The sequence below is a fragment of the Engystomops pustulosus genome, chromosome 11 (genome assembly GCF_040894005.1).
Source record: "Engystomops pustulosus chromosome 11, aEngPut4.maternal, whole genome shotgun sequence".
NCBI lineage: Eukaryota > Metazoa > Chordata > Amphibia > Anura > Leptodactylidae > Engystomops > Engystomops pustulosus.
In genome coordinates this window covers 74,401,602-74,424,851 of record NC_092421.1, presented here as the reverse complement: position 1 = coordinate 74,424,851, position 23,250 = coordinate 74,401,602, and the positions used below count along the sequence as shown (strand labels likewise).

Sequence of the window (23,250 nt, the reverse complement as noted above, 5' to 3'; positions counted from 1 at the left end):
CACTACACTATACACAGGATTCTGCACATCGTACACACTGCACTATACACAGGACACTGCACCCAGTACACACTGCACTATACACAGGACCCTGCACCTAGTACACACTGCACTATACACAGGACACTGCACCTAGTACACACTGCACTATACACAGGACACTGCACCTAGCACACACTGCACTATACACAGGACCCTGCACCTAGCACACACTGCACTATACACAGGACCCTGCACATAGTACACACTGCACTATACACAGGACCCTGCACATAGTACACACTGCACTTTACACAGGACCCTGCACCAAGTACACACTGCACTATACACAGGACCCTGCACCCAGTACACACTGCACTATACACAGGACACTGCACATAGTACACACTACACTATACACAGGACCCTGCACCTAGTACACACTACACTATACACAGGACACTGCACCCAGTACACACTGCACTATACACAGGACACTGCACCTAGTACACACTGCACTATACACAGGACCCTGCACCTAGTACACACTGCACTATACACAGGACCCTGCACCTAGTACACACTGCACTATACACAGGACCCTGCACCTAGTACACACTGCACTATACACAGGACCCTGCACCTAGTACACACTGCACTATACACAGGACCCTGCACCTAGTACAAACTGCACTATACACAGGACACTGCACATAGTACACACTGCACTATACACAGGACACTGCACTATACACAGGACCCTGCACCTAGTACACACTGCACTATACACAGGACACTGCACCTAGTACACACTGCACTATACACAGGACCCTGCACCTAGCACACACTGCACTATACACAGGACCCTGCACCTAGTACACACTGCACTATACACAGGACCCTGCACCTAGTACACACTGCACTATACACAGGACCCTGCACATAGTACACACTGCACTATACACAGGACCCTGCACATAGTACACACTGCACTTTACACAGGACCCTGCACCAAGTACACACTACACTATACACAGGACACTGCACCTAGTACACACTGCACTATACACAGGACCCTGCACATAGTACACACTGCACTATACACAGGACCCTGCACATAGTACACACTGCACTTTACACAGGACCCTGCACCAAGTACACACTGCACTATACACAGGACACTGCACCCAGTACACACTGCACTATACACAGGACACTGCACCTAGTACACACTGCACTATACACAGGACCCTGCACCAAGTACACACTACACTATACACAGGACACTGCACCTAGTACACACTGCACTATACACAGGACCCTGCACCTAGTACACACTGCACTATACACAGGACCCTGCACATAGTACACACTGCACTATACACAGGACCCTGCACCTAGTACACACTGCACTATACACAGGACCCTGCACCTAGTACACACTGCACTATACACAGGACCCTGCACCTAGTACACACTGCACTATACACAGGACACTGCACCCAGTACACACTGCACTATACACAGGACACTGCACCCAGTACACACTGCACTATACACAGGACCCTGTACCAAGTACACACTACACTATACACAGGACACTGCACCTAGTACACACTGCACTATACACAGGACCCTGCACCTAGTACACACTGCACTATACACAGGACACTGCACCTAGTACACACTGCACTATACACAGGACCCTGCACCTAGTACACACTGCACTATACACAGGACCCTGCACCTAGTACACACTGCACTATACACAGGACCCTGCACCTAGTACACACTGCACTATACACAGGACCCTGCACATAGTACACACTGCACTTTACACAGGACCCTGCACCAAGTACACACTGCACTATACACAGGACACTGCACCCAGTACACACTGCACTATACACAGGACACTGCACCTAGTACACACTGCACTATACACAGGACCCTGCACCAAGTACACACTACACTATACACAGGACACTGCACCTAGTACACACTGCACTATACACAGGACCCTGCACCTAGTACACACTGCACTATACACAGGACCCTGCACATAGTACACACTGCACTATACACAGGACACTGCACCTAGTACACACTGCACTATACACAGGACACTGCACCTAGTACACACTGCACTTTACACAGGACCCTGCACCAAGTACACACTGCACTATACACAGGACACTGCACCCAGTACACACTGCACTATACACAGGACACTGCACCTAGTACACACTGCACTATACACAGGACCCTGTACCAAGTACACACTACACTATACACAGGACACTGCACCTAGTACACACTGCACTATACACAGGACACTGCACCTAGTACACACTGCACTATACACAGGACACTGCACCTAGTACACACTGCACTATACACAGGACACTGCACCTAGTACACACTGCACTATACACAGGACCCTGCACCTAGTACACACTGCACTATACACAGGACACTGCACCTAGTACACACTGCACTATACACAGGACACTGCACATAGTACACACTGAGCTATACACAGGGCAGTGCACCTAGTACACACTGCACTATACACAGGGCACTGCACATAGTACACACTGCACTATACACAGGACCCTGCACCTAGTACACACTACACTATACACAGGACACTGCACCTAGTACACACTGCATTATACACAGGACCCTGCACCTAGTCCACACTGCACTATACACAGGACACTGCACCTAGTACACACTGCACTATACACAGGACACTGCACCTAGTACACACTGCACTATACACAGGGCACTGCACCTAGTACACACTGCACTATACACAGGACACTGCACCTAGTACACACTGCACTATACACTGGACACTGCACCTAGCACACACTGCACTATACACAGGACCCTGCACCTAGTACAAACTGCACTATACACAGGACACTGCACATAGTACACACTGCACTATACACAGGACACTGCACTATACACAGGACCCTGCACCTAGTACACACTGCACTATACACAGGACACTGCACCTAGTACACACTGCACTATACACAGGACCCTGCACCTAGCACACACTGCACTATACACAGGACCCTGCACCTAGTACACACTGCACTATACACAGGACACTGCACCCAGTACACACTGCACTATACACAGGACACTGCACCTAGTACACACTGCACTATACACAGGACCCTGCACCAAGTACACACTACACTATACACAGGACACTGCACCTAGTACACACTGCACTATACACAGGACCCTGCACCTAGTACACACTGCACTATACACAGGACACTGCACCTAGTACACACTGCACTATACACAGGACCCTGCACCTAGCACACACTGCACTATACACAGGACCCTGCACCTAGTACACACTGCACTATACACAGGACCCTGCACCTAGTACAAACTGCACTATACACAGGACACTGCACATAGTACACACTGCACTATACACAGGACACTGCACTATACACAGGACCCTGCACCTAGTACACACTGCACTATACACAGGACACTGCACCTAGTACACACTGCACTATACACAGGACCCTGCACCTAGCACACACTGCACTATACACAGGACCCTGCACCTAGTACACACTGCACTATACACAGGACCCTGCACCTAGTACACACTGCACTATACACAGGACCCTGCACATAGTACACACTGCACTATACACAGGACCCTGCACATAGTACACACTGCACTTTACACAGGACCCTGCACCAAGTACACACTACACTATACACAGGACACTGCACCTAGTACACACTGCACTATACACAGGACCCTGCACATAGTACACACTGCACTATACACAGGACCCTGCACATAGTACACACTGCACTTTACACAGGACCCTGCACCAAGTACACACTGCACTATACACAGGACACTGCACCCAGTACACACTGCACTATACACAGGACACTGCACCTAGTACACACTGCACTATACACAGGACCCTGCACCTAGTACACACTGCACTATACACAGGACCCTGCACCTAGTACACACTGCACTATACACAGGACCCTGCACATAGTACACACTGCACTATACACAGGACCCTGCACCAAGTACACACTGCACTATACACAGGACACTGCACCCAGTACACACTGCACTATACACAGGACACTGCACCTAGTACACACTGCACTATACACAGGACCCTGCACCAAGTACACACTACACTATACACAGGACACTGCACCTAGTACACACTGCACTATACACAGGACCCTGCACCTAGTACACACTGCACTATACACAGGACCCTGCACATAGTACACACTGCACTATACACAGGACACTGCACCTAGTACACACTGCACTATACACAGGACACTGCACCTAGTACACACTGCACTTTACACAGGACCCTGCACCAAGTACACACTGCACTATACACAGGACACTGCACCCAGTACACACTGCACTATACACAGGACACTGCACCTAGTACACACTGCACTATACACAGGACCCTGTACCAAGTACACACTACACTATACACAGGACACTGCACCTAGTACACACTGCACTATACACAGGACACTGCACCTAGTACACACTGCACTATACACAGGACACTGCACCTAGTACACACTGCACTATACACAGGACACTGCACCAAGTACACACTGCACTATACACAGGACACTGCACCCAGTACACACTGCACTATACACAGGACACTGCACCTAGTACACACTGCACTATACACAGGACCCTGTACCAAGTACACACTACACTATACACAGGACACTGCACCTAGTACACACTGCACTATACACAGGACACTGCACCTAGTACACACTGCACTATACACAGGACACTGCACCTAGCACACACTGCACTATACACAGGACACTGCACCTAGTACACACTGCACTATACACAGGACCCTGTACCAAGTACACACTACACTATACACAGGACACTGCACCTAGTACACACTGCACTATACACAGGACCCTGCACCTAGTACACACTGCACTATACACAGGACACTGCACCTAGTACACACTGCACTATACACAGGACACTGCACCTAGTACACACTGCACTATACACAGGACACTGCACCTAGTACACACTGCACTATACACAGGACACTGCACCTAGCACACACTGCACTATACACAGGACACTGCACCTAGCACACACTGCACTATACACAGGACACTGCACCTAGTACACACTGCACTATACACAGGACACTGCACCTAGTACACACTGCACTATACACAGGACACTGCACCTAGTACACACTGCACTATACACAGGACCCTGCACCTAGCACACACTGCACTATACACAGGACCCTGCACCTAGCACACACTGCACTATACACAGGACACTGCACCTAGCACACACTGCACTATACACAGGACACTGCACCTAGTACACACTGCACTATACACAGGACCCTGCACCTAGTACACACTGCACTATACACAGGACCCTGCACCTAGTACACACTGCACTATACACAGGACACTGCACCTAGTACACACTGCACTATACACAGGACCCTGCACCTAGCACACACTGCACTATACACAGGACACTGCACCTAGTACACACTGCACTATACACAGGACACTGCACCTAGTACACACTGCACTATACACAGGACCCTGCACCTAGTACACACTGCACTATACACAGGACCCTGCACCTAGCACACACTGCACTATACACAGGACCCTGCACCTAGTACACACTGCACTATACACAGGACCCTGCACCTAGTACACACTGCACTATACACAGGACCCTGCACCTAGTACACACTGCACTATACACAGGACCCTGCACCTAGTACACACTGCACTATACACAGGACCCTGCACCCAGTACACACTGCACTATACACAGGACCCTGCACCTAGTACACACTGCACTATACACAGGACACTGCACCTAGTACACACTGCACTATACACAGGACACTGCACTATACACAGGACCCTGCACCTAGTACACACTGCACTATACACAGGACACTGCACCTAGTACACACTGCACTATACACAGGACCCTGCACCTAGTACACACTGCACTATACACAGGACACTGCACCTAGTACACACTGCACTATACACAGGACCCTGCACCTAGTACACACTGCACTATACACAGGACCCTGCACCTAGTACACACTGCACTATACACAGGACCCTGCACCTAGCACACACTGCACTATACACAGGACCCTGCACCTAGTACACACTGCACTATACACAGGACCCTGCACCTAGTACACACTGCACTATACACAGGACCCTGCACCTAGCACACACTGCACTATACACAGGACACTGCACCTAGTACACACTGCACTATACACAGGACCCTGCACCTAGCACACACTGCCCTGGTCTTAGTAAATGAGCCCCAATGCTTCCCTTTACACATCTGTTCTACAGCTGAATAACATCATATCATGTATCACACCCAAAGCTGCAGTCATTTTATGTCTTATCCTCTAGTCACACCCAGAGCTGCAGACCACTGAAATTAGGAAGCTTTGCTCAGTTCTGTGGGACTATCACCACAGTTCAGATCAAACAGAAAATCGGACACATTTTGCCTGTGGATTTGGTTGTGACTAGAAATAGAAAACCTGAAAACCATCAATAGTAAGAATGTATATCAGAGTCTACGTCTTCTTTCTGATGTGTTCATGGAAAATTGTAATAAGGAAAATATAATCACCGATGTCGAAGGCCTTGCATCCGGGCTGCCACATTCCACCATTTACATAGAAGTTTACGTGTCCAGATACTATATAGGTTCCATAAAATAAAATCCCTGCGGATGAGAAGCAAATTAGAAAGGAAGTTCAAGATTGGACCTGAGGGGGGCTGTGTATGTTGTGTATATAGACTGGCCTTGGGGGGGGCTGTGTATGTTGTGTATATAGACTGGCCTTGGGGGGGGCTGTGTATGTTGTGTATATAGACTGGACCGGGGGGGGGGGCTGTGTATGTTGTGTATATAGACTGGCCTTGGGGGGGGCTGTGTATGTTGTGTATATAGACTGGCCTTGGGGGGGGCTGTGGATGTTGTGTATATAGACCGGACCCAAGGGGGGGCTGTGGATGTTGTGTATATAGACTGGACCCAAGGGGGGGCTGTGGATGTTGTGTATATAGACTGGACCCGGGGGGGGGGGGGGGGCTGTGGATGTTGTGTATATAGACTGGACCTAGGGGGGGGGGGCTGTGGATGTTGTGTATATAGACTGGACCTGGGGGGGGGCTGTGGATGTTGTGTATATAGACTGGACCTGGGGGGGGGGGGGGCAGTGGATGTTGTGTATATAGACTGGACCTGGGGGGGGGCTGTGGATGTTGTGTATATAGACCGGACCCAAGGGGGGGCTGTGGATGTTGTGTATATAGACTGGACCTGGGGGGGGCTGTGGATGTTGTGTATATAGACCGGACCCAAGGGGGGGCTGTGGATGTTGTGTATATAGACTGGACCCAAGGGGGGGCTGTGGATGTTGTGTATATAGACTGGACCTGGGGGGGGGGGCTGTGGATGTGGTGTATATAGACTGGACCTGGGGGGGGGGCTGTGGATGTTGTGTATATAGACTGGACCTGGGGGGGGGGGAAGTGGATGTTGTGTATATAGACTGGACCCGGGGGGGGGGGGCTGTGGATGTTGTGTATATAGACTGGACCTGGGGGGGGGCTGTGGATGTTGTGTATATAGACTGGACCTGGGGGGGGGGGGGCTGTGGATGTTGTGTATATAGACTGGACCTGGGGGGGGGCAGTGGATGTTGTGTATATAGACTGGACCTGGGGGGGGGGGCTGTGGATGTTGAGTATATAGACTGGACCTGGGGGGGGGGGGCAGTGGATGTTGTGTATATAGACTGGACCTGGGGGGGGGGGGCTGTGGATGTTGTGTATATAGACTGGACCTAGGGGGGGGGGCTGTGGATGTTGTGTATATAGACTGGACCTGGGGGGGGGCTGTGGATGTTGTGTATATAGACTGGACCTGGGGGGGGGGCAGTGGATGTTGTGTATATAGACTGGACCTGGGGGGGGGCTGTGGATGTTGTGTATATAGACCGGACCCAAGGGGGGGCTGTGGATGTTGTGTATATAGACTGGACCTGGGGGGGGCTGTGGATGTTGTGTATATAGACCGGACCCAAGGGGGGGCTGTGGATGTTGTGTATATAGACTGGACCCAAGGGGGGGCTGTGGATGTTGTGTATATAGACTGGACCTGGGGGGGGGGGCTGTGGATGTGGTGTATATAGACTGGACCTGGGGGGGGGGGCTGTGGATGTTGTGTATATAGACTGGACCTGGGGGGGGGGGAAGTGGATGTTGTGTATATAGACTGGACCCGGGGGGGGGGGCTGTGGATGTTGTGTATATAGACTGGACCTGGGGGGGGGGCTGTGGATGTTGTGTATATAGACTGGACCTGGGGGGGGGGGGCTGTGGATGTTGTGTATATAGACTGGACCTGGGGGGGGGCAGTGGATGTTGTGTATATAGACTGGACCTGGGGGGGGGGGCTGTGGATGTTGAGTATATAGACTGGACCTGGGGGGGGGGGCAGTGGATGTTGTGTATATAGACTGGACCCGGGGGGGGGGGGGCTGTGGATGTTGTGTATATAGACTGGACCTAGGGGGGGGGGCTGTGGATGTTGTGTATATAGACTGGACCTGGGGGGGGGCTGTGGATGTTGTGTATATAGACTGGACCTGGGGGGGGGGGGGAGTGGATGTTGTGTATATAGACTGGACCCGGGGGGGGGGGGCTGTGGATGTTGTGTATATAGACTGGACCTGGGGGGGGGGCAGTGGATGTTGTGTATATAGACTGGACCTGGGGGGGGGCTGTGGATGTTGTGTATATAGACCGGACCCAAGGGGGGGCTGTGGATGTTGTGTATATAGACTGGACCTGGGGGGGGCTGTGGATGTTGTGTATATAGACCGGACCCAAGGGGGGGCTGTGGATGTTGTGTATATAGACTGGACCCAAGGGGGGGCTGTGGATGTTGTGTATATAGACTGGACCTGGGGGGGAGGGCTGTGGATGTTGTGTATATAGACTGGACCTGGGGGGGGGGGGCTGTGGATGTTGTGTATATAGACTGGACCTGGGGGGGAGGGCTGTGGATGTTGTGTATATAGACTGGACCTGGGGGGGGGGGGCTGTGGATGTGGTGTATATAGACTGCACCCGGGGGGGGGCTGTGGATGTTGTGTATATAGACTGGACCTGGGGGGGGGGGCTGTGGATGTTGTGTATATAGACTGGACCTGGGGGGGGGGGAAGTGGATGTTGTGTATATAGACTGGACCCGGGGGGGGGGGGGGGGCTGTGGATGTTGTGTATATAGACTGGACCTGGGGGGGGGGCTGTGGATGTTGTGTATATAGACTGGACCTGGGGGGGGGGGGCTGTGGATGTTGTGTATATAGACTGGACCTGGGGGGGGGCAGTGGATGTTGTGTATATAGACTGGACCTGGGGGGGGGGGCTGTGGATGTTGAGTATATAGACTGGACCTGGGGGGGGGGGCTGTGGATGTGGTGTATATAGACTGGACCTGGGGGGGGGGGCAGTGGATGTTGTGTATATACACTGGACCTGGGGGGGGCTGTGGATGTTGTGTATATAGACTGGACCTGGGGGGGGGGGGCTGTGGATGTGGTGTATATAGACTGGACCTGGGGGGGGGGGCAGTGGATGTTGTGTATATACACTGGACCTGGGGGGGGCTGTGGGTGTTGTTAGCCCGTAGGCATATAGCCGTTGGGCTAGGGACTGCAGGCAGTGGGGAGGGCAGCTAAGGGTTAACTCTCTCTCCCCCCCCCTCCTTTTCAGCAGGAGTGGGTTACTGGGTACGTGGGCTACGTGACCGGGGGCAGGGCTAGTGCTAGCCACACCTGGGGGGCTGAGCTTAGGGCTTAAAAGAGGGTCAGAGCTCTCACTCACCCTCTTTCAGGAATCCTTCTCGGGGGAATCATCTCCTGCAAGATCTGGACTACTATGGCCACTGATGACGCCATCCGTCATCGTCTCCGGGCTGAAGGCTCTGCCTGGTTGTCCTCCCTGCTTGCGGAGGCGCAGGCTGAAGATGCGGCGCCGTCGGCTCCCCCACCTCAGGACGTGCGACGCTCCGGTAGGTTGTCACGGCCGCCTCAGCGCTTGTCCCCATCAGCGCAGGCGGCCGTGAGTACTTCTCTGCCCGCCGCGCGCACCCCAGCGCCTCCCTCTTCTCACCATCGGAACGGGGGACGCAATCCCTCTCTGTCACCGCGCCCGGAAGCGGTGAGGAGAGAGGAGTCCCCCGATTTCATCCCCCCCCACTCCGGTTCCGGCCAGGGCCTCTGCAGGCCGGAGCCGGCGCCCATTAGTTAGTGTGGCAGCCGGGTCGGGGGGGGTTAATCCTCCTTCCCGCGCTGCCAGCAGAGGCTGCGTCGCCACACGCACCGCAGCCAGGAGTAGCTCCTCCATCAGACCCACTTCCCGCCACTTCCCTGCCCTAGCTTTGGCTCAAGGCCCGGGGGCAGCTGGTTTACATCTGCCCTCCCAGCCCCCGGCCTTGGCCCGTAATGTACAGCCCTGGCATCCTCAGGATTTGAGTGTTAACCCCCAGCCTTCGTCCATCCTAGGGCCTACCGATCTGGATGAAGGTGCTGCCTCTGAGGAAGACATCATTGGATCCGAATTCACCCCCCTCGATCCAGACACCCTGGTCGTCCCGCCCCCCCTGGTTGCTCCGCTGATGGCCGGGGAATTGGGCACGGGGTATGTGCTGGCCCAAGGCCAGCGGCGTGCCTCTTCAGTGCGGTCTAGGGCCAGCTCTAGTTATAGCCGTCGCTCGACTTCGTCCAGGCGCCGGCGGGCTTCTCGCTCCCGGTCAGGGCGGGAAAAAAGGCGCCGCTCCCGCGGCCGCAGGTCTGCTTCACGGTCCGGATCCTCTCGGTCATCACGGCAGGCTTCCTCTGGATCATCTGGTACTCCATCTCCGAAAAGACAGCATGGTGGTAGTAGGTCCCGTGGGAGCTCGGTGAGGTCTCATCATTCCAGCAGAGAGCAGGTGTCCGGTCCTTCAACGGCGTTGGCGATGGCAGCTCCTGGAAGGTCGTCCTCGGCTCCGAGGCCTGCATCAGCGTCTGGTGAGTCGGCCTGCTTGCAGGCGTGGGGTGGTTCGGGGTCTGATTCTGCGGTATTGTCGTCCATTAGATCCTTGTTGGGGGCGGCGCCTGGTGCGCCTACGGCCATGGCGTCGCCTCCTTCAACGGCAAAAGCTACGGTTGAGGCTTCCACGTCCACCTTCACACCGTCTTTACCGGCCTATAGGGATACGTATTTTTGTGGTGTATCCCCTCTTGGCTATCATCTCTCTGATGACACAAAAGAAAAAAATTTTCGCAACGACTACGTGGACATTTGGTCCTTAATTTCCGTGGACTCTGTGACGGTGGATAGGGAACGCCGCTTTGAGCGTGGTGTTGAGAGAAAACCTAAGGTGGCAAAGACGTTTAACAACTGGATTCAGGCTTTCTCCGTTTTGGGTTGCATCCTGACTCAGAAATTGCCTGAGAAAGCCCCTCAGCTTTTTGTTTATCTAGATGTCATTTTTAATGCGTTTAGGACCCACGGGGGTACCGCGTGGTGGAGGTACGATGAGGAGTTCAGGAGACGGCTGGCGCAGAGGTCGGATATCGGTTGGGATTCTAAAGCCACGGATGTCTGGCTACGTATAATGACCGCTCCCAAGCCCTTTCCGGCAGCCACCTCCTCCTCCTCCTCGTCCTCAGCTCCGGCTGGTTCCCTTGGGCCGGGGGCGGCTCGCAGGTCGGGAACTTGTTGGATGTTCAATGAAGGACACTGTCGATTTTACGGGTCTTGCAAATTCAGGCACGAGTGCTCCAACTGTGGCGGGGCTCATGCCTCCCTCCGCTGTTCCCGTCCTGCGGCTGCCTCCTCGCGGTCTCTCAGTAGTGGTAAGCCAGAGGACGCCGGTTCGCGTGGAAAAGATGCTGCCATGGCTCGCTCTCTACCCCAAGAAGGCGGAGGCCGCGCTACTTAGAACGGGTTTTTCTTTTGGGTTTTTCATACCGTTCATTCCCAGCGTTGCCCCTGTTTTTGCAAAGAACTTGAAATCTGTCCTGCAGATGCCCGAAATAGCTCGAGCCAAGGTTGCCAAGGAGGTTGAGTTAGGGAGAATGTCTGGCCCTTACAGTTCCCCTCCTTTTGTTAATTTTCGGGTTTCTCCATTGGGGGTGGTTCCTAAAAAGGAGCCGGGTAAGTACAGGCTTATTCATCATTTGTCTCATCCCCAGGGATCATCGGTCAACGATGGTATTGATAAGAATTTGGTGTCTGTATCGTATGTTTCCTTTGACAAAGCTATATCGTTGGTTTGCGCCGCAGGTCCAGGGGCCCTTATGGCCAAGTCTGATATAGAGTCGGCCTTCCGGCTCTTGCCAGTGCATGAGGATTGTTTTCATTTATTGGGTTGCCAGCTGGATGATGAATTCTATTATGACATGTGTTTGCCCATGGGTTGTTCCATCTCCTGTTATTACTTCGAAGTCTTCAGTACTTTCCTGGAGTGGGTTTTGAAGTTTGAAACGTCCTCCTCGCTGGTGACCCATTATTTGGATGACTTTCTCTTTGTGGGCCCGCGCGATTCAGGTCACTGCGCAGGCTTGTTGTCTTCATTTCGTTTTTTGTCCCAGCAGTTCGGGGTACCCTTGTCAGCTGAAAAGACGGAGGGTCCATGTACGATCTTGTCCTTTTTAGGGATAGAAATTGATTCCATTGCAATGGAATTCCGGCTTCCTAAGGATAAATTGTTAAAGTTGCGCTCAGCGATAACAGCCTGTCTTGCGGCCCGGAAGGCATCTCTACAGCAGGTTCAGTCGTTGATGGGGTTGCTAGTTTTTGCGTGTCGCATTATGCCTATGGGGAGGGTTTTTTCACGTAGACTTTCCTTGGCTACTGCTGGAGTCCGAGTCGCACATCATCGCATTCGTATGACCAAAGGTATCAAGGCTGATCTACGGGTTTGGGATTCTTTTCTAGCTGATTATAACGGGCGTACTTGCTGGAGAGAAAAGGAGATCTCCAGCCCTGATTTGCAGTTGTTTTCTGACGCGGCGGGATCGGTAGGCTTTGGGGTTATTTTAGGCACGGATGGTGTGCGGAAAGTTGGCCGCCGCATTGGCATGAGCGGGGTTGGTGCGGGAACCTGGCTTTGTTAGAACTTTTTCCTATTGTGGTGGCGGTTGAGCTGTGGGGTAAGATTATGGCGAACAAGGCGGTAGTTTTCTGGTCTGACAACATGAGTGTGGTCCATGCGGTGAATAGCATTTCTTCTTCCTCACTACCGGTGTTGTGTTTGTTGAGACGTCTTGTGTTACGTTGCCTACAGTGGAATATTGTTTTTAGAGCTCGTCATGTGCCAGGGGTGGAGAACAGCATCGCTGACGCTCTTTCACGTTTTAATTGGCAGGTTTTTCGATCCCTTTGCCCTTTGGCGGATGCGGAAGGGACTCCGTGCCCGGGTTCCCTGTGGTCAACTCTGGAAGCCAACTTCGGGCCTTAGTTCAGTCGTCTCTTGCTCCGTCTACTTGGACAGCACATGGTAAAGCTTGGGCGGAATGGTCTGTAGTAGCCGGGGCGGTGGATTTTTCGTCTGATGCAAGGGTTCGCTTGGACATTACCTTGCGTTATTTGGAAGGGTTAAGGGATAGGGGTGTATCGGGGCTGTGTGCGCAGCGTCGGTTAGCAGGCATAGCATTTTTCTTTAAATTGCATGGATGGGTGGATGTGACCCAGTGTTTTTTCATAAAACAGGTTATCAAGGGCTGGAAGAAGGATTCGGTTCGACGGGAATCCCGCCGTCCTGTTTCTTATTCGGTCCTGTTGCGACTGCTTGCGGTCCTGGACACGGTCTGTCGAGATGGTTTTGAGGTTAAGTTGGTCAGTGCAGCTTTTGTCACGGCGTTTTTTGGGGCTTTGCGGATTTCGGAATTGGTCCCTCCTAGTGCTAATAAACCAGGGGGGTTGTTATTTGAGGATGTTTCAGTGTCTTGTGGTGGATTGCGTTTGCGTATACGTCGTTCTAAGACAGACGTATTTGGGCGAGGTTGCTGGGTGTCACTGCGTCAGGTGGGAGGCGCAGCATGTCCTGTGCTGGCGGTTAGCAATTTTTTAGCGATCAGGGTTGGGGGGGTTCAATTTTTCTCCCATGCTGATAGTTCCCCGCTTACACGTTTCCAATTTACGGTTTTGTTTAAAAAAGCGCTGGCGGCTGCCGGGTTTCCTCCTGGGGAATTTGGCACGCATTCTTTTAGGATTGGCGCTGCGACTACTGCGAGTGAGCTTGGCCTTTCTGATGCCGAGGTGCAAAGAATTGGGCGTTGGAGGTCTGAATGTTTTGCTGGTTATATTCGCCCTGACTTGCTTATTAACTGATTTTGTTCATTTTAGATTCCCGCCCGACGGTATGGATCCTTGGGCATTCGTTCATTTACTGGGCCGAGCAGAGGGCTATGGTTCGTCCTGGAGGAAGGTCCCTTGGCTTTTTTGACGCCGACGTCCGCTGGAGAGGAATCGGAGGCCTGCGCTGGATGCAGGCACTGCCTGAGGTGGTGGACATTAGCAGATATTCCGTCTCACCCTCCATTCTGGTTCTGCATCTTGGGGGTAACGACCTGTGTTCTGTTCGGTTTGGGGAGTTGGTCCCGTTGATACAGTCGGACCTGGAGAGGTTTTCTTCCTTTTTCTCCAGGTTCGTACTAGTATGGTCAGAGATCATTCCTAGGGCAATTTGGGAAGGGGCCAGGGACGGGGCCGGTATAGAAAGGAGTAGGAGGTTGTTGAACACTAAAGTTTCCCGTTTTGTTCGTGAAAGGGGTGGTGTGGTAGTTCGACACAGGGAGTTGGAGGGGGATAATCGGGGCTTGTTGCTGCCTGATGGTGTACATCTCACGGATATTGGGATGGATATTTTCCTGTCTGGTCTTCAGGATGGGATTGAGAGGGCAATGTCCCTTCTGGTGGGGGGTCGGAGGGACATGTAGGTTTGCATGTCCTCCTCCGTGGCGGTTGTACAGAAGGGGGTGAGGACCTACATGCCCTCTAGTGAGGCTGGCATTTCAGGTGCCCCGTTGATTATGTTCCTTTTTTGTTAAAAGTTAAAAAAGAAGTTACTACTCTATGAGTAGGTGTTTAAATGGTTAAAGTATTTTAATAAAGCTGTGGCCGACTCCCTGTTGTCACTCCACATGTTTTAAAGATATTTCCGTGTCTGTGTTTACTCTGGAAAGGGGGGTATGGTGGGTGGCTATAGTTTGTTATATGCATGCAGTCTTGTGTATATAGACTGGACCCAGGAAGGGGGGACTGTGGATGTTGTGTATATAGACTGGACCTGGGGGGGGCAGTGGATGTTGTGTATATAGACTGGACCTGGGGGGGCTGTGGGTGTTGTGTATATAGACTGGACCCAGGGGGGGGGGGGGCTGTGGATGTTGTGTATATAGACTGGACCCGGGGGGGGGGGGTGTGGATGTTGTGTATATAGACTGGACCCAGGAAGGGGGGACTGTGGATGTTGTGTATATAGACTGGACCTGGGGGGGGCAGTGGATGTTGTGTATATAGACTGGACCTGGGGGGGGCTGTGGGTGTTGTGTATATAGACTGGACCCAGGGGGGGGGGCTGTGGATGTTGTGTATATAGACTGGACCCGGGGGGGGGGGTGTGGATGTTGTGTATATAGACTGGACCCGGAGGGGGGGCTGTGGATGTTGTGTATATAGACTGGACCCAGGGGGGGGGGGCTGTGGATGTTGTGTATATAGACTGGACCTGTGGGGGGGGGGCTGTGGATGTTGTGTATATAGACTGGACCCGGGGGGGGGCTGTGGATGTGGTGTATATAGACTGGACCCGGGGGGGGGGGGGCTGTGGATGTTGTGTATATACACTGGACCGGGGGGGGGGGGCTGTGGATGTTGTGTATATAGACTGGACCTGGTGGGGGGGGGCTGTGGATGTTGTGTATATAGACTGGACCTGTGGGGGGGGGCTGTGGATGTTGTGTATATAGACTGGACCCGGGGGGGGCTGTGGATGTTGTGTATATAGACTGGACCTGGTGGGGGGGGGGCTGTGGATGTTGTGTATATAGACTGGACCCGGGGGGGGCAGTGGATGTTGTGTATATAGACTGGACCCGGGGGGGGGGCTGTGGATGTTGTGTATATAGACTGGACCTGGGGGGGGGGGGGCTGTGGATGTTGTGTATATAGACCGGACCCAAGGGGGGGCTGTGGATGTTGTGTATGTAGACCGGACCCAAGGGGGGGCTGTGGATGTTGTGTATATAGACTGGACCTGGGGGGGGGGGCTGTGGATGTTGTGTATATAGACCGGACCCAAGGGGGGGCTGTGGATGTTGTGTATATAGACTGGACCCGGGGGGGGCAGTGGATGTTGTGTATATAGACTGGACCTGGGGGGGGCTGTGGGTGTTGTGTATATAGACTGGACCCAGGGGGGGGGGGCTGTGGATGTTGTGTATATAGACTGGACCCGGGGGGGGGGTGTGGATGTTGTGTATATAGACTGGACCCGGAGGGGGGGCTGTGGATGTTGTGTATATAGACTGGACCCAGGGGGGGGGGCTGTGGATGTTGTGTATATAGACTGGACCTGTGGGGGGGGGGCTGTGGATGTTGTGTATATAGACTGGACCTGTGGGGGGGGGGCTGTGGATGTTGTGTATATAGACTGGACCCGGGGGGGGGCTGTGGATGTGGTGTATATAGACTGGACCCGGGGGGGGGGGGCTGTGGATGTGGTGTATATACACTGGACCGGGGGGGGGGGGGCTGTGGATGTTGTGTATATAGACTGGACCTGGTGGGGGGGGGCTGTGGATGTTGTGTATATAGACTGGACCTGTGGGGGGGGCTGTGGATGTTGTGTATATAGACTGGACCCGGGGGGGGGGCTGTGGATGTTGTGTATATAGACTGGACCCGGGGGGGGCTGTGGATGTTGTGTATATAGACTGGACCTGGTGGGGGGGGGGCTGTGGATGTTGTGTATATAGACTGGACCCGGGGGGGGCAGTGGATGTTGTGTATATAGACTGGACCCGGGGGGGGGGCTGTGGATGTTGTGTATATAGACTGGACCTGGGGGGGGGGGCTGTGGATGTTGTGTATATAGACCGGACCCAAGGGGGGGGCTGTGGATGTTGTGTATGTAGACCGGACCCAAGGGGGGGCTGTGGATGTTGTGTATATAGACTGGACCTGGGGGGGGGGGCTGTGGATGTTGTGTATATAGACTGGACCCGGGGGGGGGCAGTGGATGTTGTGTATATAGACTGGACCTGGGGGGGGGCTGTGGATGTTGTGTATATAGACTGGACCTGGGGGGGGGCTGTGGATGTTGTGTATATAGACCGGACCCAAGGGGGGGGCTGTGGATGTTGTGTATATAGACTGGACCTGGGGGGGGGCTGTGGATGTTGTGTATATAGACCGGACCCAAGGGGGGGGCTGTGGATGTTGTGTATATAGACTGGACCTGGGGGGGGGGGGGCTGTGGATGTGGTGTATATAGACTGCACCCGGGGGGGGGGCTGTGGATGTTGTGTATATACACTGGACCGGGGGGGGGGGCTGTGGATGTTGTGTATATAGACCGGACCAAAGGGGGGGCTGTGGATGTTGTGTATATAGACTGGCCTTGGGGGGGGCTGTGGATGTTGTGTATATAGACCGGACCCAAGGGGGGGCTGTGGATGTTGTGTATATAGACTGGACCCAAGGGGGGGCTGTGGATGTTGTGTATATAGACTGGACCTGGGGGGGGGGGCTGTGGATGTGGTGTATATAGACTGGACCTGGGGGGGGGGCTGTGGATGTTGTGTATATAGACTGGACCCGGGGGGGGGGCTGTGGATGTTGTGTATATAGACTGGACCTGGGGGGGGGGGGCTGTGGATGTTGTGTATATAGACCGGACCCAAGGGGGGGCTGTGGATGTTGTGTATGTAGACCGGACCCAAGGGGGGGCTGTGGATGTTGTGTATATAGACTGGACCTGGGGGGGGGGGCTGTGGATGTTGTGTATATAGACCGGACCCAAGGGGGGCTGTGGATGTTGTGTATATAGACTGGACCCGGGGGGGGCAGTGGATGTTGTGTATATAGACTGGACCTGGGGGGGGGCTGTGGATGTTGTGTATATAGACTGGACCTGGGGGGGGGCTGTGGATGTTGTGTATATAGACTGGACCCGGAGGGGGGGCTGTGGATGTTGTGTATATAGACCGGACCCAAGGGGGGGGCTGTGGATGTTGTGTATATAGACTGGACCTGGGGGGGGGGGGCTGTGGATGTGGTGTATATAGACTGCACCCGGGGGGGGGGCTGTGGATGTTGTGTATATAGACTGGACCTGGGGGGGGCTGTGGATGTTGTGTATATAGACTGGACCCGGAGGGGGGGCTGTGGATGTTGTGTATATAGACCGGACCCAAGGGGGGGGCTGTGGATGTTGTGTATATAGACTGGACCTGGGGGGGGGGGGCTGTGGATGTGGTGTATATAGACTGCACCCGGGGGGGGGGCTGTGGATGTTGTGTATATACACTGGACCGGGGGGGGGGGGGCTGTGGATGTTGTGTATATAGACCGGACCAAAGGGGGGGCTGTGGATGTTGTGTATATAGACTGGCCTTGGGGGGGGCTGTGGATGTTGTGTATATAGACTGGACCCAAGGGGGGGCTGTGGATGTTGTGTATATAGACTGGACCCAAGGGGGGGCTGTGGATGTTGTGTATATAGACTGGACCTGGGGGGGGGGGCTGTGGATGTGGTGTATATAGACTGGACCTGGGGGGGGGGCTGTGGATGTTGTGTATATAGACTGGACCTGGGGGGGGGGAGTGGATGTTGTGTATATAGACTGGACCCGGGGGAGGGGGGGGGCTGTGGATGTTGTGTATATAGACTGGACCTGGGGGGGGGGGAAGTGGATGTTGTGTATATAGACTGCACCTGTGGGGGGGGGGGCAGTGGATGTTATGTATATAGACTGGACCTGGGGGGGGGCTGTGGATGTTGAGTATATAGACTGGACCTGGGGGGGGCAGTGGATGTTGTGTATATAGACTGGACCTGGGGGGGGCTGTGGATGTGGTGTATATAGACTGGACCGGGGGGGGGGGCTGTGGATGTTGTGTATATAGACTGGACCTGGGGGGGGGCTGTGGATGTTGTGTATATAGACTGGACCTGGGGGGGGGGGGTGGATGTTGTGTATATAGACTGGACCTGGGGGGGGGTGCTGTGGATGTTGTGTATATAGACTGGACCTGGGGGGGGGGCAGTGGATGTTGTGTATATAGACTGGACCTGGGGGGGGGGCAGTGGATGTTGTGTATATAGACTGGACCTGGGGGGGGGCTGTGGATGTTGTGTATATAGACTGGACCTGGGGGGGGGGGGCAGTGGATGTTGTGTATATAGACTGGACCTGGGGGGGGCTGTGGATGTTGTGTATATAGACTGGACCCAGGGGGGGGGGGGCTGTGGATGTTGTGTATATAGACTGGACCTGTGGGGGGGGGCTGTGGATGTTGTGTATATAGACTGGACCCGGGGGGGGGCTGTGGATGTGGTGTATATAGACTGGACCTGGGGGGGGGCTGTGGATGTTGTGTATATAGACTGGAGCTGGGGGGGGGGGCAGTGGATGTTGTGTATATAGACTGGACCTGGGGGGGGCTGTGGATGTTGTGTATATAGACTGGACCTGGGGGGGGCTGTGGATGTTGTGTATATAGACTGGTCCTGGGGGGGGGGGGCAGTGGATGTTGTGTATATAGACTGGACCTGGGGGGGGCTGTGGATGTTGTGTATATAGACTGGACCTGGGGGGGGGGGGGGCAGTGGATGTTGTGTATATAGACTGGACCTGGGGGGGGCTGTGGATGTTGTGTATATAGACTGGACCCAGGGGGGGGGGGGGCTGTGGATGTTGTGTATATAGACTGGACCTGTGGGGGGGGGCTGTGGATGTTGTGTATATAGACTGGACCCGGGGGGGGGCTGTGGATGTGGTGTATATAGACTGGACCTGGGGGGGGGCTGTGGATGTTGTGTATATAGACTGGAGCTGGGGGGGGGGGCTGTGTATGTTGTGTATATAGACTGGACCTGGGGGGGGCTGTGGATGTTGTGTATATAGACTGGACCTGGGGGGGGCTGTGGATGTTGTGTATATAGACTGGTCCTGGGGGGGGGGCTGTGGATGTTGTGTATATAGACTGGACCTGGGGGGGGGCAGTGGATGTTGTGTATATAGACTGGACCCGGGGGGGGCTGTGGATGTTGTGTATATAGACTGGACCCGGGGGGGGCTGTGGATGTTGTGTATATAGACTGGACCCGGGGGGGGCTGTGGATGTTGTGTATATAGACTGGACCCGGAGGGGGGGCTGTGGATGTTGTGTATATAGACTGGACCTGGGGGGGGGGGGCTGTGGATGTTGTGTATATAGACTGGAGCTGGGGGGGGGGGCTGTGTATGTTGTGTATATAGACTGGACCTGGGGGGGGCTGTGGATGTTGTGTATATAGACTGGACCTGGGGGGGGCTGTGGATGTTGTGTATATAGACTGGTCCTGGGGGGGGGGCTGTGGATGTTGTGTATATAGACTGGACCTGGGGGGGGGCAGTGTATGTTGTGTATATAGACTGGACCTGGGGGGGGCTGTGGATGTTGTGTATATAGACTGGACCTGGGGGGGGCTGTGGATGTTGTGTATATAGACTGGTCCTGGGGGGGGGGCTGTGGATGTTGTGTATATAGACTGGACCTGGGGGGGGGCAGTGGATGTTGTGTATATAGACTGGACCTGGGGGGGGGGGCAGTGGATGTTGTGTATATAGACTGGACCTGGGGGGGGGGCTGTGGATGTTGTGTATATAGACTGGACCTGGGGGGGGGGGCAGTGGATGTTGTGTATATAGACTGGACCCGGGGGGGGCTGTGGATGTTGTGTATATAGACTGGACCCGGGGGGGGGCTGTGGATGTTGTGTATATAGACTGGACCCGGGGGGGGCTGTGGATGTTGTGTATATAGACTGGACCCGGAGGGGGGGCTGTGGATGTTGTGTATATAGACTGGACCTGGGGGGGGGGGGCTGTGGATGTTGTGTATATAGACTGGACCCGGGGGGGGGGGCTGTGGATGTTGTGTATATAGACTGGACCTGGGGGGGGGGGGGCTGTGGATGTTGTGTATATAGACTGGACCCGGGGGGGGCTGTGGATGTTGTGTATATAGACTGGACCCGGGGGGGGCTGTGGATGTTGTGTATATAGACTGGACCTGGGGGGGCTGTGGATGTTGTGTATATAGACTGGACCCGGGGGGGGCTGTGGATGTTGTGTATATAGACTGGACCCGGGGGGGGCTGTGGATGTTGTGTATATAGACTGGACCCGGGGGGGGCTGTGGATGTTGTGTATATAGACTGGACCCGGGGGGGGCTGTGGATGTTGTGTATATAGACTGGACCCGGGGGGGGCTGTGGATGTTGTGTATATAGACTGGACCCGGGGGGGGCTGTGGATGTTGTGTATATAGACTGGACCCGGGGGGGGCTGTGGATGTTGTGTATATAGACTGGACCCGGGGGAGGGTGTTGGGGATGTTCTGTAGGTAGGTGCTAGGGATAGGGAAGTATGTGGAGGTGGTAGATAAGTGCACAGGTCCTGGATTTGGATGCTGTGCTATGTAAAGGTAAGGATTGTAAGGTTCTGCATTAGGGGATAGATGCTCCTTACCGATGCCTAGAACGAAGGGTGTTTCATTGCAGTATATCACATCTACAAAAATTGCGTCTGACGGGTCCAATCTGTTGTCCGCATTGACCCCTATAAATAATTGACCGGCCGGGTCCATTCCTGTCACATAGGAGTCACACATCAGAATCTTCAAGAGGAGAGACACGGAAATATGTGGAGGTACAAGAAGCCCCAGACCAGGTGCCACGAGGACAGAGCCACCATATATAACACAAGCCCTGCTGCTACTATGAGGGCGGCTCCATCTCTGCTCCACACTTACCACTTATTCTGCCCACTCCACGACAGTATTGTCCCGCGAATCCAGCAATGTGCGCCCCCAAACTGTGCCCCATCATGTGCACCAGCAAGAGGGAATAGGGGAATGTCTTCTGAAGATGACAAAGGGGTTCACACTTACTATATGTCTGCAAGAGTCATGTAGGTTACCCCTGCCAGAATGGGTGAGGGGCACCCGCTATAAGACATGTATGCGGGTGCTGTAATGGTGATGCATCCCACCCTCTGAGTTCAGGGTCACAGTATGATGAGGTCATGTTATGGAATAAAAGGATGACCTTACCTGTAGATAGCACAAGAAGTTCGCCAACACGACCCCCACCACCCGAGTGTTACTGGCGGCTTGTAGGTAGTTGATTGTTTCGGACCCTTTTCTCCAATCCACCACAATGCAGTTCACATCTTCAACACTTAATATGGCCTGAGGCCGAGATAAGAAGAGGTCAGTCTGATGACAGGTCTGGTCACAGCTCCGAAGCCAAAACACATGATATCAGAGTGCTGCCCCCTAGAGCTAGGATCACACTACACCAGATTATGTGCCCCCTGACTGACTGGGCCCCCAACTATAATGAATTGTGTATATTTGTGTGGAGAAGAGACACATGGGGGCTTATTTACTAAGGGCCCCGCAGCCCCATTTTCGTCGGGTTTCCCGACATTTTGGGTATCGCGCCAGGGATTGTGACGCACGCGATCGAATTGTCTCGTAAACGCGCCGGCTTACACGCAACACAAATCGGGTGGCAACCCGACTGATTCGGACTAAGCATTCAAAATTTTGTCGCAAGCCAAGCACTTACATGCACCGAGAAGAAGTAGGATGAACTCCAGGGACCTGATCAGGGAAGCGACACATGCACAAAACTGGACGCACGATCTTGGTGAATCGCGGCAGCTCCAAATCCTCGTCGGACAGGTAAGTAAATGTGCCCCATAATGATTTCATTAGACTTCTGCCCCCAAGTGTCCTGGCATGTACCACATATAGACCCTCTAAAACATTGGGTTGCCCTCCCCAGATCTAACCCTCTCCCCTAGTCTATAGGGT

The 23,250-nt window shown here is 53.9% G+C and overlaps 1 protein-coding gene across 1 annotated transcript in view; it reads right to left on the bottom strand.

Annotated features, from left to right (window-relative positions):
- The window catches only part of LOC140105886 (inactive pancreatic lipase-related protein 1-like), a 47,386-nt gene that overhangs the window by 10,938 nt on the left and 13,198 nt on the right, over window positions 1-23,250 (bottom strand). Inside the window, exons 6-9 of the mRNA XM_072130011.1 lie at window positions 22,483-22,620; window positions 22,183-22,291; window positions 21,900-22,019; window positions 6,725-6,820 (exon numbers count right to left, since the gene is read on the bottom strand). Of these exons, the coding sequence (XP_071986112.1) occupies window positions 6,725-6,820; window positions 21,900-22,019; window positions 22,183-22,291; window positions 22,483-22,620 (463 nt within the window). The remainder of the gene's footprint in view (window positions 1-6,724; window positions 6,821-21,899; window positions 22,020-22,182; window positions 22,292-22,482; window positions 22,621-23,250) is intronic.